This window comes from Letharia lupina (genome assembly GCF_014066315.1).
Source record: "Letharia lupina isolate WasteWater1 chromosome Unknown contig_3, whole genome shotgun sequence".
Lineage (NCBI taxonomy): Eukaryota > Fungi > Ascomycota > Lecanoromycetes > Lecanorales > Parmeliaceae > Letharia > Letharia lupina.
Genome location: NW_023502972.1, coordinates 678,057 through 693,409, shown reverse-complemented (window position 1 = coordinate 693,409; position 15,353 = coordinate 678,057). Strand labels below are relative to the sequence as shown.

The window sequence follows — 15,353 nt, the reverse complement described above, 5'->3', positions numbered from 1 at the left end:
CTTTGAAAAACGCCAGGCATCTCCATGTTATCCAGTTGTCTTCGATGCCAGAGACAGCATCAGCCCGGTAAACATGCAGGCCGTTTCGGCTATCATCGATGAGCTCCAATTGTGCGAGCTCATCCTCCAGAGCAATGCCCGAAGCATTTCAGAGAATGCAGGGGCTAGCGGCCAGTCCAAGTCTTTGTATTAAGCACCTGATCTACAGTGAAATCTTCCTAGCGCTAAACTCCTGCAGCGGGAGAAACGCCCGTCGTCACTGGGTCTTTGACAAAATAAAGACGGTCCAGCAGAGACAAGTGAGTGACGACCATCATCGGAAAAAATCTCATCGCCATATCGAAAGCAAAATCACAATGTAAAGCAGAGATGCTGACCTCGAAGAGCTCTGCTCTCTACGGTGGATTGCTGACAGCGCTTTACGTGTTGCCGGCGATCATCAACTCTAGCATGCCTGCAGAAGCTTTCCAATTAAAGCTCAGGATTTGATACTAATAATAGAGTCAAGGAGCCTGCAAGCAGATCGATAGATATAGATACGGAGATGGGAAAAGATATCATCAGGGGGATTGCCCTTGGGTCCTCACGTGAGGATCCCATTGCTGATGATAGGAGGACTCGCTACCAAGGCTGTGATGAGCCTTAAGGAATCAATCGGTGAATATTGGAACTTTCAGATTAGGGCTGCACAAGGCTCCGTCTGTTCTGTTCTTCTATTCCTCGAATACAGTATATATCTATCTTATTTATTTAAAACAGAGAATTGTGTATTATGTCCCGTAAATGTACTAAATTTATACTATAATCGTCTATCATAGGTTTCTTGAAATAGATTATGCATGTCAATATTGCTCTCGCGTGTTTAAACACATAAAGATCTAATCAGAGTATATATTAATTACGAGACATCAATTATATCGGGTTCGTTTGCCTGTGTGGGATTGATGTCGCGGGATTGATGTCCCTGGGATCGATTTCGAAAGGCTAGCGCTGTGTCGTCGCTGGCTTTGGTTGGAAGATGTTGATGGGGACAAGGTGTCGGCTTCGGCTGCAGGAGAAGCAATGAGCATCTGGTCTGAGATGGCATTTGAAGATGGGAGAGCCTCGTCGGCAAGGGACACAGACTCAAGGTACCACAAACCAAGGAATACCGTTGACGACAGGATCGTGGATTTGCACAGGATGAGAGAGTACGAGCTCAACAGCATCAAAGTTGCATGTCAAGATAGTCTTGCAGGATAGGATGTTTCCCGAGCAGCTGTTTTCTCACACTGTTGCGCGCGTTGTCGTCGCGATGCTATAGACGAAGGAGTGGGGTCGAAAGAAAGCGCCAAAGTGATTGCTGCACCCTGTGAAGTCGATTGAGAATACTTTCGAGGAGCGGGAGGGAAGGTCAAGTGGTACTAGAATTGGGATAGTGAAGTCTGAGCAGGGGGTTGGACTCATGTCTCTTCTCGCGAGGAAGAGAAGCTGAGGCTGAGAGGCTAGATTGCTGACTATGGCTAGAAGGGATGCCATATTTCGCGAATCACAAAGCATGCGTTGATAGAACATTGATGTCGTTCAATTCACGAATGATGATATATATTTGAAATCCAAACTATGATCGCTTTGCCCTCAATTATAGAAGTCTGTAGGGTGATTCCAATCAATACTGTCTAACCAATCGAAAAAAGCTTCACTGTCCATTGGCAATGCTTCATTTCCATTCCCACTACAATTTGTATATATATCATTATCGACGGAACCTGGCACAGCTCCGTCTGAAGGTGGTAAGCCTGCTGGTCTTCATCGTTACTAGGTGTCGCCTGGGTGTCAAGAGCTTCATCCAAAATGCGGGCCAGCATCTTGCTTGCTTCGCCGCAATAAATTGCCATCTCCGGGGCGTGAGACCAATTCAAAGGTATGACATGAGAACGCTCAGATTTCTAATTAACTCGGGCTGGTGTATGAAGGCCGGCAAGCGGATGCCTGTTTTGGTTCTTTTACTTAGCTCTGCTGCCAAGATGCCTGCGCTTGATACGCCGTAGAAGAGAGTCTTCACATTGTCAATACAAAACTCGAGTATCGCAGCCTCACCGCGTAGATACTCACAAGCCAGGCATAATCTCTCTGCATCTCATATCTAGGAGTATGCTGCTCCACAACCACCATGACCAACGTAAGCATCTGCATTGAGGTGCTAAGTAAGGCATGGCTGCCTGCCAAGGAGTATTTGCACAAAAGTCTCTGGATGTGAAAGTCGCTGTTTACTTTCTCGAAATAGTTGGCAAGCAGCACGAGACAGGCTCCCAAAGCTTGTCCTGAGTCCCAGCAACTTCGTCTGTAGTGGAGGTGAACAGGAACATTATGCCAGGCTTGTTGGCAGCGTTGGAAGATGTCACGAAATTTTAAATTGGTCAGTAACGGATATCGGAATCGTGATGGACCTAGTTCAGCTTGTAGACCATATTTGCGCTCCTCGATCCAAGAGATAATTCTAGAATTTCCTCCCGAAAAAAGCTCATGATATACCGCAGACGCATGAAACTAGCAGGCTGGATGACTTCGTCTCGATTCCAGCCACCGGCATCAAGCTTAGAGAGTATTGCTTCCAATGCAGGACCTTCTAGCATAAGATCTTCATCACTGATATCCAAGGGCGATTTCATATCACAATAAAGCCGTGGAATCCTGGGTAGCCGTCCGAGGAAAGTGCACATTCTTTTGTCGGTCCTGTAAGCCGCTGCAAACATCTTCCTCCTACATTCTTGAGGGAAACATATACTTCTGTCGGGTCATGAGGTTCTTTGTGCAGACCCATGGCAAATATATCCATGGAAAGATCGCCCAGACGCTGCCAGACGAGGGGACCTAGACCAACGAAGGTTAGAGCATGAAGGAGACGTTGCTGAAAGCATAAAGCATACCTTAGTCTCCATAACGCATGGTGGAGAAAAGCAGATTATCATAAAGATGCAAGATAAGGAGGTCGTTTACTACGGCGCCGTCTGCTCAACATAGCGCTACGCATGTCCTACTTGCCATCATCATGTCGTGTACGAACTTGGTCCGGTCGATGTCTTCTGCATTCTCGCTAGTCAGGGGTCAGGCATTTGGAGCTTTGACCATGGCAGATCGACCTGCTATAGCAAACAAAAAGCCAAGACATTCCCAACGTATACTCTGACCAGTAAACAGCGTATGGAAGTTGGCAGCGGTCGTCGAAGCAGGTACAATCAGTGGACGAAGAGTACTCTCTGTGATCTTTCGGGATAGAGCATGGTTCTTGGCACTAGGATCATGACCACTCTCTGCCTCGAGAACCGCTTTGATGTGAGGAAGGGCAACCAAAACCAGCGGAGATGCCACCGTGAAACTTGAATCATCAAGAAATGACGACGAACAAGTCCTTCAAAGACCGAGAAGGGATGAAGGAGGGCGATGATCTTGTTCCCAGGCTCGAGCTGGTATTGATCAGGCTGCGCACGCTCTCTGCCGGCCAGTAAAGCCCCAGCTCTAGAACTTAGGACCTCGGATAAACGTCCACTGGCAGCGAGGCTGGGCGGCTCGTGATTAGCTCAAGCATTTGAGTCATCGTACGTAGGCGCCGAAGACAGCGATTGGTTCCTTTGAGGAGATCCAAGTCCGCTTGTGTTTACAGTGTAGGGAATATGATGATTTGGGATCTGATAAAAGCTTCTTTCCCGATTGTCCAAGCCCCTATAGCAAAGTGTAAGCCAAGATAGGCCAGCGTGTACACTATACCGTACCGTGGGGCGTTGATCGATCGAGCTTCTCCACACGGTCTAGTTATCGGCGCGGGATGATAGAAGCACTGGTCAAGGAGACCACAAGATCTGCATTTCTCGCAATTTGGGATGCTGTGATCACATTTAATCTTCGACTTTCCGCATGGTCTCACATGATCTGAGCTTGCCATAACGACGTTTCATCATACTGTGCTCCGGTTGTAGGTGGCAATCTGGACAACGCCTTGTTCATGAAGGAGAGACCAAAGATTCAAAAGAAACCGGATGCAATTGCCAGAGTGCCTGTGCCTTGAATAGAAGCTCATGTTGGCAACGATTGTTTAGCAGTGCCCCGGTCGAAGCTGACGGGAGCTGCTACCTCCTTTGCCAGCCATACCCAAATGTGGTTAGCAGAATAGCTCAAGTAGATCATTTCGTAAGGTTCATGGAAATCAACCATCTTTACAATTACACAGCATGAACTGCGTAAAGTACTTTACAGTTTTACTTACTGTATTCAACAATGGCCACCAGCGGCCAGCGGCTACCGCGCTTAATTTAAGTGGGGCATTATGTTCTACTAGATGAGTCGACTTGGCGATTTCCTTCATCTCTTTCGTGGGGAAATAGTAGATCCCACAAAGTATAAGTACCGTCACCCTACGTTCAAAAAGTCATTACCATCATGGCCGACACGGCAGCCGAAGCCAAGCTGAGGTTTCTCCATGCGGCTGGACATCTATATTCAGCTACTGCGCCCGCCACATCTGCGCAGCTGATGCTCCAACGGCACCTCGAGATGGCTGGCAGTGCCGGGCCCAAGGGCAACGATGGGTCAAGCTCATCATGTAAGGCATGCGGTACTGTCTTGATCCCGGGATGGACATCGCAGATTAGCCGAGTTGACAAACGAGCGTCAAAAATGGCTAATCCAAAACCTGGATCCAAAAAGCATACCAGGGGAAAGCTCTCTCCAATTGCGGACAAGTATGTACGGGTCAAATGTCTAGCTTGTCATCGCTTCGAGGATACGCCTTTACAGAAGTCCAAGCCAAGCAGTAACAGCGAAACGGCAAAGGCTACATCGCAAGCGACGTCTTCTTCAGATGCTAAGCTACAGCTAGACCCAGAGTCAAGCCCGCTTGATAACTCTAGCAAGGCCAGTAAGCGGCGAGAAAGGGCTCGAAAGCACAAAAGCGGACTGCAAGCTATGCTGGAGAAGTCCAAACTTCCTGCCGCACCTTCTTCTGGGTTTGGACTGGATCTTTTGGACTTCATGAAGCAGGATTGAAGTTCTTATCTGTCGCACAATAAATCTTTCAGTCTGGCCCAACGTCCATTTCTTGGCTGTTTTCTAGCTCTTCGATCCGAATCAAGATGTCCTTCTTCCACACCTGGTAATCACGTCTTCTGTCATTACTGAGGTAGTCTACCTGATCTCGCATCTGCAGACACGTTAGCTAAATCGTATGACAGCGCGGGAATGGGGAGGAAGTCCTCACCATCGTGCCTAAACCTGCTTGGAGATAGTCCTGTTCCAGCGAGTCTCGTCTGCCAATAGTTCTCCTTGTCACAGGCAAAAGGCCTCCTTCATCCGCTTCGTCATCGCCAGGTCCGTCCTCCACATCATCTTTCGCTCCTTGATCCAAGCCGACACCAGACCCCGGGGTGATGTTCTCAAACCAGTCCATCCGGGTCCACTTCTGGTCCTTGACTTCACGCATACAATTGTCAATATCAACATTCCCGGCCTCCATATAAGTTTCATTCTTCCTAGCAGCATCGTTGATGATCTCTAACGCATGGGTTCTCCGGTTTTGGTATTGTTTAGGTGCGGTCTCGGTACCAGCTAAGCGTGTCGTTACGAGGATGTACACCGCGACTATCAATGCTGGTATTTTGACCGCGCTATGCTGCTCTTGGGAGGCTAGTATAGAGGAAATGCCGGCGAAGATGTGATGTGGAGCAGCGGGAGCTCCCATCTTGTTGCAGAGCTGGCGTATGACAGGCATTACCCATGCTGGAGCTTCAGCAGCGGAGGTTGATTGCCTATAGGGTGTCTTCTTCAGCCGCGTGTCTGGTCTGAGGGGCGTTGCCTTTGCTGGGGTTCTGGGCTTGGCTGGCGAAGACTGTGGTGTCAAGGTAGATTTATTGTGTCTCGAGGGTCGGGCAGTCCGTCTTGTTCCTGCCGGCAGGGCACTGTCAAGGTATCTGTAGAGCTTCTGGTACACCTTCGGGGGGCATGGTGGGCGCGGTTCGATCTTTGGTAGAGCTAGGGATTGCTTGAGCCTGTATAATACAATCAGCCAGCTAGCTCAAATACAACCAATCAATCACTGGGATGCCTCACACCTTTCGCAAGCCAGGTTAGCGCAGGCGTAGGACCTTGCGATTTCCTCGTCCGCCTTCAGACTGCTTGCTTTGCTGCGTGATTGCGCGAGTAGAGCGACTGCAAGCTCCAGGAGCTCCGGCGGTAGAGGACCAGTCAGGGTGGGGATGAGACCCGTCAATGCTTGAGCCATAGATCTGTCCATCTTGGCCAGGCACCTGGGTCCTGGAAGCTGCTTACAGAAAGCTTGGGTGTACCCGATAAGGTCGTGCGGCTATTCTGTGCGTAGGCGAAACGCGTGCGATTGGAGCTTGGCGCGTGAATGGCTCTAACGGTATTGAGCGGTAATTTATGTCACATAGAGAGTTAGCATATGCTTGGCATCATATCATCTCCCCAGTCTCCACCGCCGCCACGCAACTGGCATTCGTACTCCATGTCTCCCCCCTCTCCTTCATAAATGATGGTAAATGGAAAATCAACTTGCTCCCTTCCTGTCAGGAATATCGAATATCGAATATCCTTGCCTTTGTTTTCCAATCGTACCCATTTCACTTTTCAAACGTAAATCCACGAAATGATGAATGAATCAGTTCTGCTAGGATACAAATCTTCGAAAGCGTTCATTTTGACGACGTTATGCCTGGCCTTCTTCGCCGTGAGTATAACTCCTCCTTCCACATGCTACTCTATCCTGTTCGCTGGGGCCCTGACGCCAAACTGCAAGATGAATATATTTACGGTCTCGTAAGTTTCTTGCCGTATCTCTTTCTCTTCACAAGATTGATATGATCCAGATTGTTCCCGTCCTACCCTCCTGGTTGCCCACGAGGACGGGAATCCCCCAAGAAGAGGGTCTGTAGATGAACCTGCGTTCCATAGTCAATAGTTGACAGTATGAAGTGCAATTCTGGACCTCCGCCATGCTGGCGGCTTTCGGCTTTGCAAACCTATTAGGCTCACGTCCGTCTCCTCGTTGAATCCTTGCCCCCAGATGTTCGCTGATATCATCAAGCTTTCCTCGGCTGGCTCGCCAATCGGAGTCCTTCGCGAAAGACTTTTCTACTTCTCGGCCTGCTCTTGCTGGGGGCCGCGACCGTGATGCTCAGTCTTGGAACAGACATTTATGTTCTAGTCGTGAGTTGGTTCTTTCAGGATCTCTCCGCGGCTATCATATATACCGGCGGACTGGCTCTTGTAAAGGATACGGTTGGCCTTGATGAGATCGGGAAATGGATGGGCTTCGTGCTGTCATTCGCAAACGCAGGATTTCTCATATTGCCAACTCTGGGAGGACTCATTTACGGCAAGCTGGGCGCTAATGCTATCTTTCTTACCATGGGAATCAATGTTATGCTCGATATTATACTCAGGCTTGGTATGGTGGAGAAGGCCGGTCCGAGATCTAACCACCTACCTGAGAATGGAGATAGGCAACCCGTGAGGTAGTGAATCCCACCGAAAATGACCCGTTGATAACGACCCCTGCTGCATCGCAATCACGCAGCGTTGAACAGAACAAGCTTAGCGTCACACAAAGCAAAATGCCGAATTTTCTCCTTCTGCGGGGAAAACCTACGAAACTAGCGACGACGTACGGCGTCATGCTCGCACAGACACTCTTCACAAGCTTTGAAAAAGCGATGGTGTCCTCCCCATATTCGTTTAACAGATGTTTGGCTGGAGCTCCATTCATGCTGGTCTCATGTTTCTGACCGTCTCAGTCCCTACCCTTGTTGCTCCGTTGACCGGGATGCTCGCGGACAGGTATGGTCCTCGTTGGGTTGCAGCCGCAGGATTCACGCTAGCCTCAGTGATGCTAGCCTTGTTGCCTTTGGTCACCCGTAATAGTGCTGGCCAGATAGCACTTCTATGCGTGCTGCTCACGGTTCTTGGTAAGTTTGTGCGGTCGGAGGATTCGTGCTCATTGAATGAACTTATAACAGGCTTCGCGTTTTCTCTCACTATCCCGCCGCTGGCGGCTGATTTGGCGTCCGCTGTCGAACACATCATTGGAGAAAACCCAGAGATCGGAGGCGAAGCAGGAGCCTATGGGCAGGCCTTTTACCTGCTCAATTGTGGCATACCGGCAGGAGTGCTAGCAGGTCCATCGCCGGCTGGGTTCTTTCACGATACGTTCGGATGGAGGGTAATGGGCTGGACCTTGGCGGTGCTGAGTGCATCAGCTGTGTTGCCAATAGTAAGTCTTTTCATATTCCATACAATATAGGCGTCCGGTCATTACTGCCCTGTTGGTGGCCACGCCTCCGCTGAGACACTGTTCCTAGGCAGCATTCACCGGTAATCAAGAGAGCGGTAGCAGAGAAGATCTTAACGTGGCATGACCTCCGAAGATATCTCTATTATCGTCATATGTCCTAGCCGTGCCTGAAAGTTCCATAGAGGACTGTTGGAACCGGACTATCAGCCAGCTCAGAGGAGACGAGGGTCGTGGCCTTTCACACGGTCTCGTGATATGGAATAGTAGCTCTGGCCAATACCAGACGGACCCCTATTTTGAAATGATTGTAGAAAATTCAATCGAGTTTGTCATGCTGATATGAAGGTGAGATCTAATGTTGACTGCTTATGGCCGCTTTTTCAATTTACTTTAGACTACTCTTTGGCTCACTTTTGGCTGCAGAAGGGGTTCAGGAATGGAAACTAGGAGATTTGCTGTGCTCTATTAGAAAACCTGTCACTCAACTTTGAGACCTCTCCGTCAATGATTGCCGCAGATGCATTGACATCGTCAGACACACAGCCAATTCGCCTATTATGGCACTCTGACACCATCCAAGCGATTCCCCTTCCAGTTCTGACTGGAACAAGAAAGCCTTACCACCTCATCACCGCTAATAAGCCTTCCAGCATCTACCTCTTCTCACCTCCCAAACTCCGCTTCCAGATCCATTGCCCGCGTCACCCCCGCCGCAGCCCGATGATCCGTCCCACCCACAGTAGCCCCACACTGCGGACACCTAGCCGTCTGCATCGGCATGCCGCACTCGCCCACTGTGAAAGGATGACCATTGGCGCAGTAATACCAGTGTCCCGTGCCTTGAAAGCTCTGCGCCATTGCCGCGTACACGGCTGCCTTCTCCACATTCGTCACGGGCTCGTAGAACGTCGCGTCACGAAGCATTTTCTCTGCTCCGGACACTTCCGCTGGCATGCCGGCTGTTTGACCGGGGTAAGTGTCGCAAATAATGCGTGCGAAGTGGAGTTGGTCGTGGGCACGATTGACCAGGGTGGTCATGTCTGCATCGGAGACGCTGGCTGAGTGGCCGCGCTCCAAAGCGACGAAGCGGGCCCAGTATAGGATGCCTTCGACTTCGTGTGTGGGTTGTTGCCGGGATCGGGATTCCTGTATCAGGCTCTCGCAGTCGTTTCGATTGACGGCAAGGCTGAGACGAACGTCTCCGGGGTTCTCCCCTGAAGCCGTTCCGCTCACGTGACTGACAAAATCGGAGAGTATGGCGTAATCGCAGCGGAGGAGTAGCACTGTTGCCAGGAGGCGATTGCGGACTTGAAGTACGGAGGGTACGTCAGTGATTTCGGTGTTGACTCCACGATGTTTGCGGGCGTCTTGTATGAGACTGTGGATGCGGCTGATGGGTTGCTCTGCTTCGTCGACTTCCTTAAGAAATCTTCTGATGTCAATGCGGAGCAAGGAGATATCCTTGTATCTAGCATCTAATTTGAAGGTCTTGACAACGACCTTTATCTGTTCGTCACGAGATCCGATAAGTCGAATGGGTTCGAGGGAAAGCCTGTCAAGCGCTAAAGATAGCTGCGCCTGTCCAAGCAGCGGAGCTTTGGGGTTTTTCCTGTCGGTGAAGGGCTCTCGGAGTTTGGCCTCTGCCTGCTCCATTCTGGAGGCTAAGGGAACAAACTGCGCGTTTGCCCAAACAATGAATTTCTTAGTCGCCTCGTCGATCCACGCTCGTCGAACTATGCGGCCATATCTATTGATATTGCGAAGAGGGCTACGGCACATGGGGCAATTTTTCAGCTCTGAGGTTGAGAATGGAACCGAGCTCGACTTCAATGCGACGATTGAGTCCTCAGCATCGGTGTCACCAGAGATGGTGTAGTACTTTGAAATCTCCATGTGGCCATCCATGCTTTCCAGGGTGAGAATGTGACCACAAGACGGTATGATGCATGGGTTTTCGTCTAAATCAGTCTCGGTGTAGGTGGATCCCATGATGTAATCAACCATCATGTCCTTGACCGACTCATCGGCGCACTTCTGACAGTATTGGACCTCTGGACATATCTCTCCACAGACAGAAGGACACCCATGACCACAATTCAGTGTCAACGAGCAGCGTTTGGAACATGGAAGCAGGTCACAGGGCACCGCGCAGGGCAATTTGCACTCGCCCCGGTGTGGACAGGACCAGGAGCATTTTTCGACGCAAGGAATGCAAGGCTCGTGGCACTTCTTACTGCACCGTGAATGGCTACACCGAACTTCGCACGGCTCCAAGCAGAGCCGACACGGCTTATCCCCATGACAAGCCTCGGAACACGCATGGCTGCAAGTGGTGTACGGTCTACCACATGGAGCCTTGCAGATACCGTGACTGATGCCCGAGATACGGCCATCTTCACTTCGTGTGTTGCAGTCTCTGCAATTTTGTTTACAGTCGTGGCCACACCCGAGAGCAGCGCCGCATGTAGCACTGCATGGATAATCTGGTGCAAGTGGAAGTTCATGGCAACGAACCTTTACAGTGTGCTTGCAACCTGGTATAACAGTTTCAACCGAGACAGGACATTGAAATGCATCTGGAGCTTGCGCTATGTAGCATGCCAACCGTGTTTGAACGTGCCCGCAAGATAAGACGACATTCGGCACCAGTTCACGACATTTCGAATCACAAGGGTCTCCGCAAAAATAACGACAGGCGTGGTCACAGCCTTTTTTGATCCTTTGGCAGCGTTCCAGACACCGAACGGCATTATGTAGCGGCTCGGAATGGCATTTGTTGATGCAGGCATGTCCGCAACTAAGCCGTGAGATGCATTTTCTGTTGCAGCCACCCTCGGGCGAGAAGATAGAGAAGTCGTCAGGGTTCGACACCTCGATTGGCGTCTCCTTGTGTCGGGGGCAACATAGCGCTAGAGTCTGGCCTATGTTTCCGTCCTTCTCGAGGATTGTGATAACCTTATCCCACATGGGGGCAGGACGTGCGGTATGTGTGTTGCCGATGATATACATTCCGTGGCGGGCGCGACTTAGCAAGACATTGATGCGATTCGACGTTTTGAGGAATCCACACTTCCTCTCGTCGTTACTGCGGACCAATGAGATGACGATGACTTTCGCTTCTTCTCCCTGGAAGTTGTCCACACTAGCGATCCTCAAGGCGTTCAACAACGTCGTCTTCCGGATATTACCTTTAATTGCAACTGTCTCTTCTCCGCTGTCGTCCTCCAATCCCTTCGTCTCTAAGTCTTCGAGATCTCGGTCACCAACTACGATAGCGAAGGAGGATCCTAGGCGCTGTTTGAGCTTCTGCAACTGTCCCAAATAAGGAGTCAGAACTGCGATATCTTCGTTCCGGTAGGTGCCTTGGCGGACGAGATGGGAGACCAGAGCGGCTGTCATTTCTACCTCCCAGGCATTAGACTTGGAAAATGACTGCGCCAAATTCGAGGATGAAGAATCCTCCTTCTCGTTATGATCGAGCCAGAAGAGACGTTTCCGCATTCCGTCGACTTCTGGATAGGTCGATACCGAGGGGTAATCTTGCAACTTGGGATAGAGCGTGGATCTAACCAGCTCGGCGATCGATGGGTGCATCCGACGCTGAACCTCCAGCGAACTGCAAGGAAGCTTCCCATGTCCAGATTGAGGATGGACGAGTCTTTCGAAAAGCGAGATATCCAAAGAGAACTTTGCACCCCTCGGATTGTCGTGTTGGAACTCGTATTTGTTGATTTGGGGCCTTAGCTGCTCGTGATCCCCAATCAGAATGACGTGCTCGACCGAAGGCAGGAGTGCGGTGAGCGTATGTGCTTCCAACACCTCACCCGCTTCCTCGAACACCACCACCTTTGCTCGCACTCGGCGGAGAAGATCTAAGTTTCGTGCCATGCCAGCGGTTGTAACTCCAATGACATGCGCGCCAAATAGGCAACGCAGATCTCGCTCCTGGTGGCACTTTTGAAGCGAGTCTCTGATTTGATGATATGAATTGAGAACGTGTAGGAAACGGCGGGTGAGTTCTCGAGTGCGTTGTTGGACCCAGTATCTGTGCAAAGCTAATCGCTCGGAGCCAGACATCTCCTTCAAATTGACGCCGAGAAGCTCCGGAACTGGGCGACTCGAAGCAATGCGCTGGGGTGCTCCTTTGATCCAGCTATGCAAAATATTGAACTTCTTACCGCGGACCTCCTGGAATCCATGCTCGTCAACTCCTCGCCCGAAAAGTTGTTCATAATGACTATTGTGGTGTTCTTCGAGATATTCCTTAACATTGCTCCAGCGGGTTGAATCCATAAGGCCTGGCATGAGCCCCTCGATTCCGGCAAGAGCGATGTCTAACTTTTCATAAAGTTCATATATCTCATGACCTTCGACCTTTGTGGGCCTGACTTCCTTTGATATATGGTGGAGGTTCAAGTCCTGGAGGAGCTCTGATTTCGATCTCGATCCCAAACGAATAAGCTGCTCCACACCACCCTTGACCAGTTCCTCGAGAAGTTGGTCGAGAGCGTGATTCGTGTAACATACACATATTATTGGCCCAAGCTTAGCTTTATTACGATTTTCCAGCAAGGTCTTGATGATAGCGACACCGGTGTAGCTCTTGCCAGTGCCTGGCGGGCCTTGGATTAGCGCGAGGCATCTTCCCAAAGCGTCTATGACAGACAGCTGCTGTGCATCGTCGAGTGTGGATTTCTCACGAAGTGCGGTAAGATCGAAGGGCTGTCCAGGTGCAAGTCTCAGCCGCTCTCCTCCAGTCAATGTCTCTAGATTGAAGGTGAAGCCAGGCCTGCGCGAGTACGCAGGGGCAGGTATGTCAAGATCCCCTGTATGTTGTATATCTGGAGCTATGAGTTGAGAGAAAGGAAGATCGAGGGTACGGCTCATTTTTTGAAGAGCTTGCAGTGTTGGTTGGAAGGACGGTAGCAGAACTCCTGGAAACTCGACAAGTGAGTGTCGTAGCTTGTGAGCCTTTCCGAGGTTACTGATGATCCAAGTGATATCTTCCGCATTATCCTCCACCGGGCTAAGCACCACCGTCGCTCGTTTCACATCCCGGAACAGATTCGGTCGCTCATCCGGAGCTCTGCGATATCCATTTGATCGACCTTCACGTTCTTCCTCACCATCTTTTGTTGCTGGCGGAGGTGTCGGAGCAGGATCGCAAACAGAGAAGAAGATAGCACGACCCGTGGAAGAGACAAAGCATACAAAAGCATCGAACTGTAGCTGTTTTGTGTTCCTCCACCACTCTTCTCGCTCTTTAGCTCCTTTCTTCGCAAGTGCGGTAGGTTGGTCAAATTCAGCCACAACCTGGAGCCCTTTCTTCCGATCAAATTCCAGTCGAAGCAGAGCAACTTTGTGATAGAGAATGCTCCGAGCGCCATCTTTCTGTCCGTGCGATGGCGTTTGGGCGTTGAGGGGCTTGTTCAGCCGCTTACATTCTATCTGAACCGCGTCTCGGAGTTGACCAACTGTATCTTCACGTAGAAGTCTAAATTGTCGATCGAGTAAGCCCGCTAGGCCTGGGAGATGATGCTTCGTGGGATCGCTCGACGGTAGGTACTCCAATCGTGGGGACTGAATTTCTTCGGTACTCGGCAGGATCTTGATGTCGGAGATATTTGCATGATCGTTATCATGTCGTGGACCTAATTTAGATAGCGCGCCAGGAAGGTCTTGACCTAATTCGAAGACCGGTCGGTAGCTCCTTTGTTCTATGGCACGGCCCTCTGACAGAGGCATTGCTGCTCCAATACCAAGTCGTTGGCGAACACGGGCTAAGCTTCGGCTTCCGGCCTCGAGGAATTGTTCTGGAATTGTGGCTGAAAAGTCGTTCGCAATCGACGTGAGTTCGGTGGTGACCTGGGCGCTTTGGTTTAACTCAACAACTCTCTCCAGTACTGCTAAGCTAGCTGTTACCGCGATCGATGCCAGCTCTTCGTCTTTGGCTGTTCCGTCCGACGTAAGGCCACCAAGAGCGGAAGTGGTAAAGTTGAACAGATTGATAGCGCGACGACCATTTGGGCCGAAAAGGAAAGTAAAAATGGTATCGAGTGGTGTCTCTAAAATTAGGGACGACAGGACGTCCGGGTAAGAAATGGTTTGGAAAAAGGGGAGCGTTTTGTCCTTAAAGATACGCAGCCTCATTTCTAGCGTGGCCCCATCGGCTTGCTCATCTGTAAGGACCTTGACCATGGCCAAACCCTCCTCAGTCGCTAGCTTCTTGATAATCTGTTGCCCAGTCTCTGTATGCCCTTTGCTGGTAAGGTCCCAGCCCATCTTGAAGAATTTTCCAATCTCCACAACTTGGTACCGCATATTCTGCCTCGGTATAAGGAATGTCCACTCTCGATAGCCGTTTTCGACTTCTGTCAGTGGTTGGGACCTAGCGGTAGACTGCGTTGCATGTGTTCCGACACCGCTACCTGCCACACTTTCGTGCGAGTATTGGCACTGCCGCCCTTTGAAGCAACCCTTCGATGTCCCGAAGAATTGGCATGGTTTGCGTTGAGGTACTTTTGACGTGGGCTTAGACTCGTGTCTGAACTTGCATCTGTTTCCATACTTGCATTTCCCACGCATGAAATCGAAGCAAGGTTTACTACTAGGCAGGCAGGATCAGACCATTTTCTTCTGTATCAAATTGGGTCGACTTACGCGCTGACTTCTGCCATATCGGCTCGGAAGATCTAGGCTTGAGGTCAATAGGCGGTGGAGTAGCGCTATTAGAAATCCTTGAATGCTGTAGAAGTAACACTGTGGTCGACTTCAAAGTAAAGCAAAGCTACTACCCAGGTAGCGTCTTCGCATTCCAGGAAAAGAGTACCTGGTGCGGACCCTCCAACCGAGAATGTGTCACTCTTCGGAGTTAGCTCGGCAGATTCGAGTTGTAGAAGACGTTTGCGACACTTAGTCAATGGAAGGTTGTGCAGCGTAGGTGAGTGGCAGGTAATTCTCAGCAGAAGGAAATTAGTCTTTCCTTCGTTCTTCGTAGAATGATATGCCTCTATCGGCTCAATGTTGAGCGAGTAGACGTAGTGCAACTTATCCGGCGAAACAGCTGTTAGGA

The 15,353-nt window shown here is 50.3% G+C and overlaps 4 protein-coding genes across 4 annotated transcripts; 2 read left to right on the top strand and 2 right to left on the bottom strand.

Annotated features, from left to right (window-relative positions):
* Window positions 1-4,416: 4,416 nt before the first annotated feature.
* HO133_007109 (uncharacterized protein) lies at window positions 4,417-5,022 on the top strand (the record flags this gene model as incomplete). The annotated part of the gene is made up of 1 exon (XM_037298002.1): window positions 4,417-5,022. One exon carries the CDS (start codon window positions 4,417-4,419, stop codon window positions 5,020-5,022), a length of 606 nt encoding a protein of 201 aa, XP_037156637.1.
* A 28-nt stretch (window positions 5,023-5,050) lies between these two features.
* On the bottom strand, window positions 5,051-6,265 carry HO133_007108 (uncharacterized protein; the record flags this gene model as incomplete). Its single annotated transcript, XM_037298001.1, has 3 exons — window positions 5,051-5,176; window positions 5,234-6,020; window positions 6,084-6,265. 3 exons carry the CDS (start codon window positions 6,263-6,265, stop codon window positions 5,051-5,053), a joined length of 1,095 nt encoding a protein of 364 aa, XP_037156636.1.
* Window positions 6,266-6,741: 476 nt separating this feature from the next.
* On the top strand, window positions 6,742-8,405 carry HO133_007107 (uncharacterized protein; the record flags this gene model as incomplete). The annotated part of the gene is made up of 7 exons (XM_037298000.1): window positions 6,742-6,807; window positions 6,858-6,915; window positions 6,964-7,023; window positions 7,076-7,500; window positions 7,922-7,955; window positions 8,007-8,260; window positions 8,349-8,405. 7 exons carry the CDS (start codon window positions 6,742-6,744, stop codon window positions 8,403-8,405), a joined length of 954 nt encoding a protein of 317 aa, XP_037156635.1.
* Window positions 8,406-8,944: 539 nt separating this feature from the next.
* Window positions 8,945-14,958, bottom strand: HO133_007106 (uncharacterized protein; the record flags this gene model as incomplete). The annotated part of the gene is made up of 5 exons (XM_037297999.1): window positions 8,945-10,315; window positions 10,516-10,764; window positions 10,951-11,078; window positions 11,113-14,837; window positions 14,942-14,958. The coding sequence occupies 5 exons, from the start codon at window positions 14,956-14,958 to the stop codon at window positions 8,945-8,947; spliced, it is 5,490 nt and encodes a 1,829-aa protein (XP_037156634.1).
* Between the last annotated feature and the right edge of the window lie 395 nt (window positions 14,959-15,353).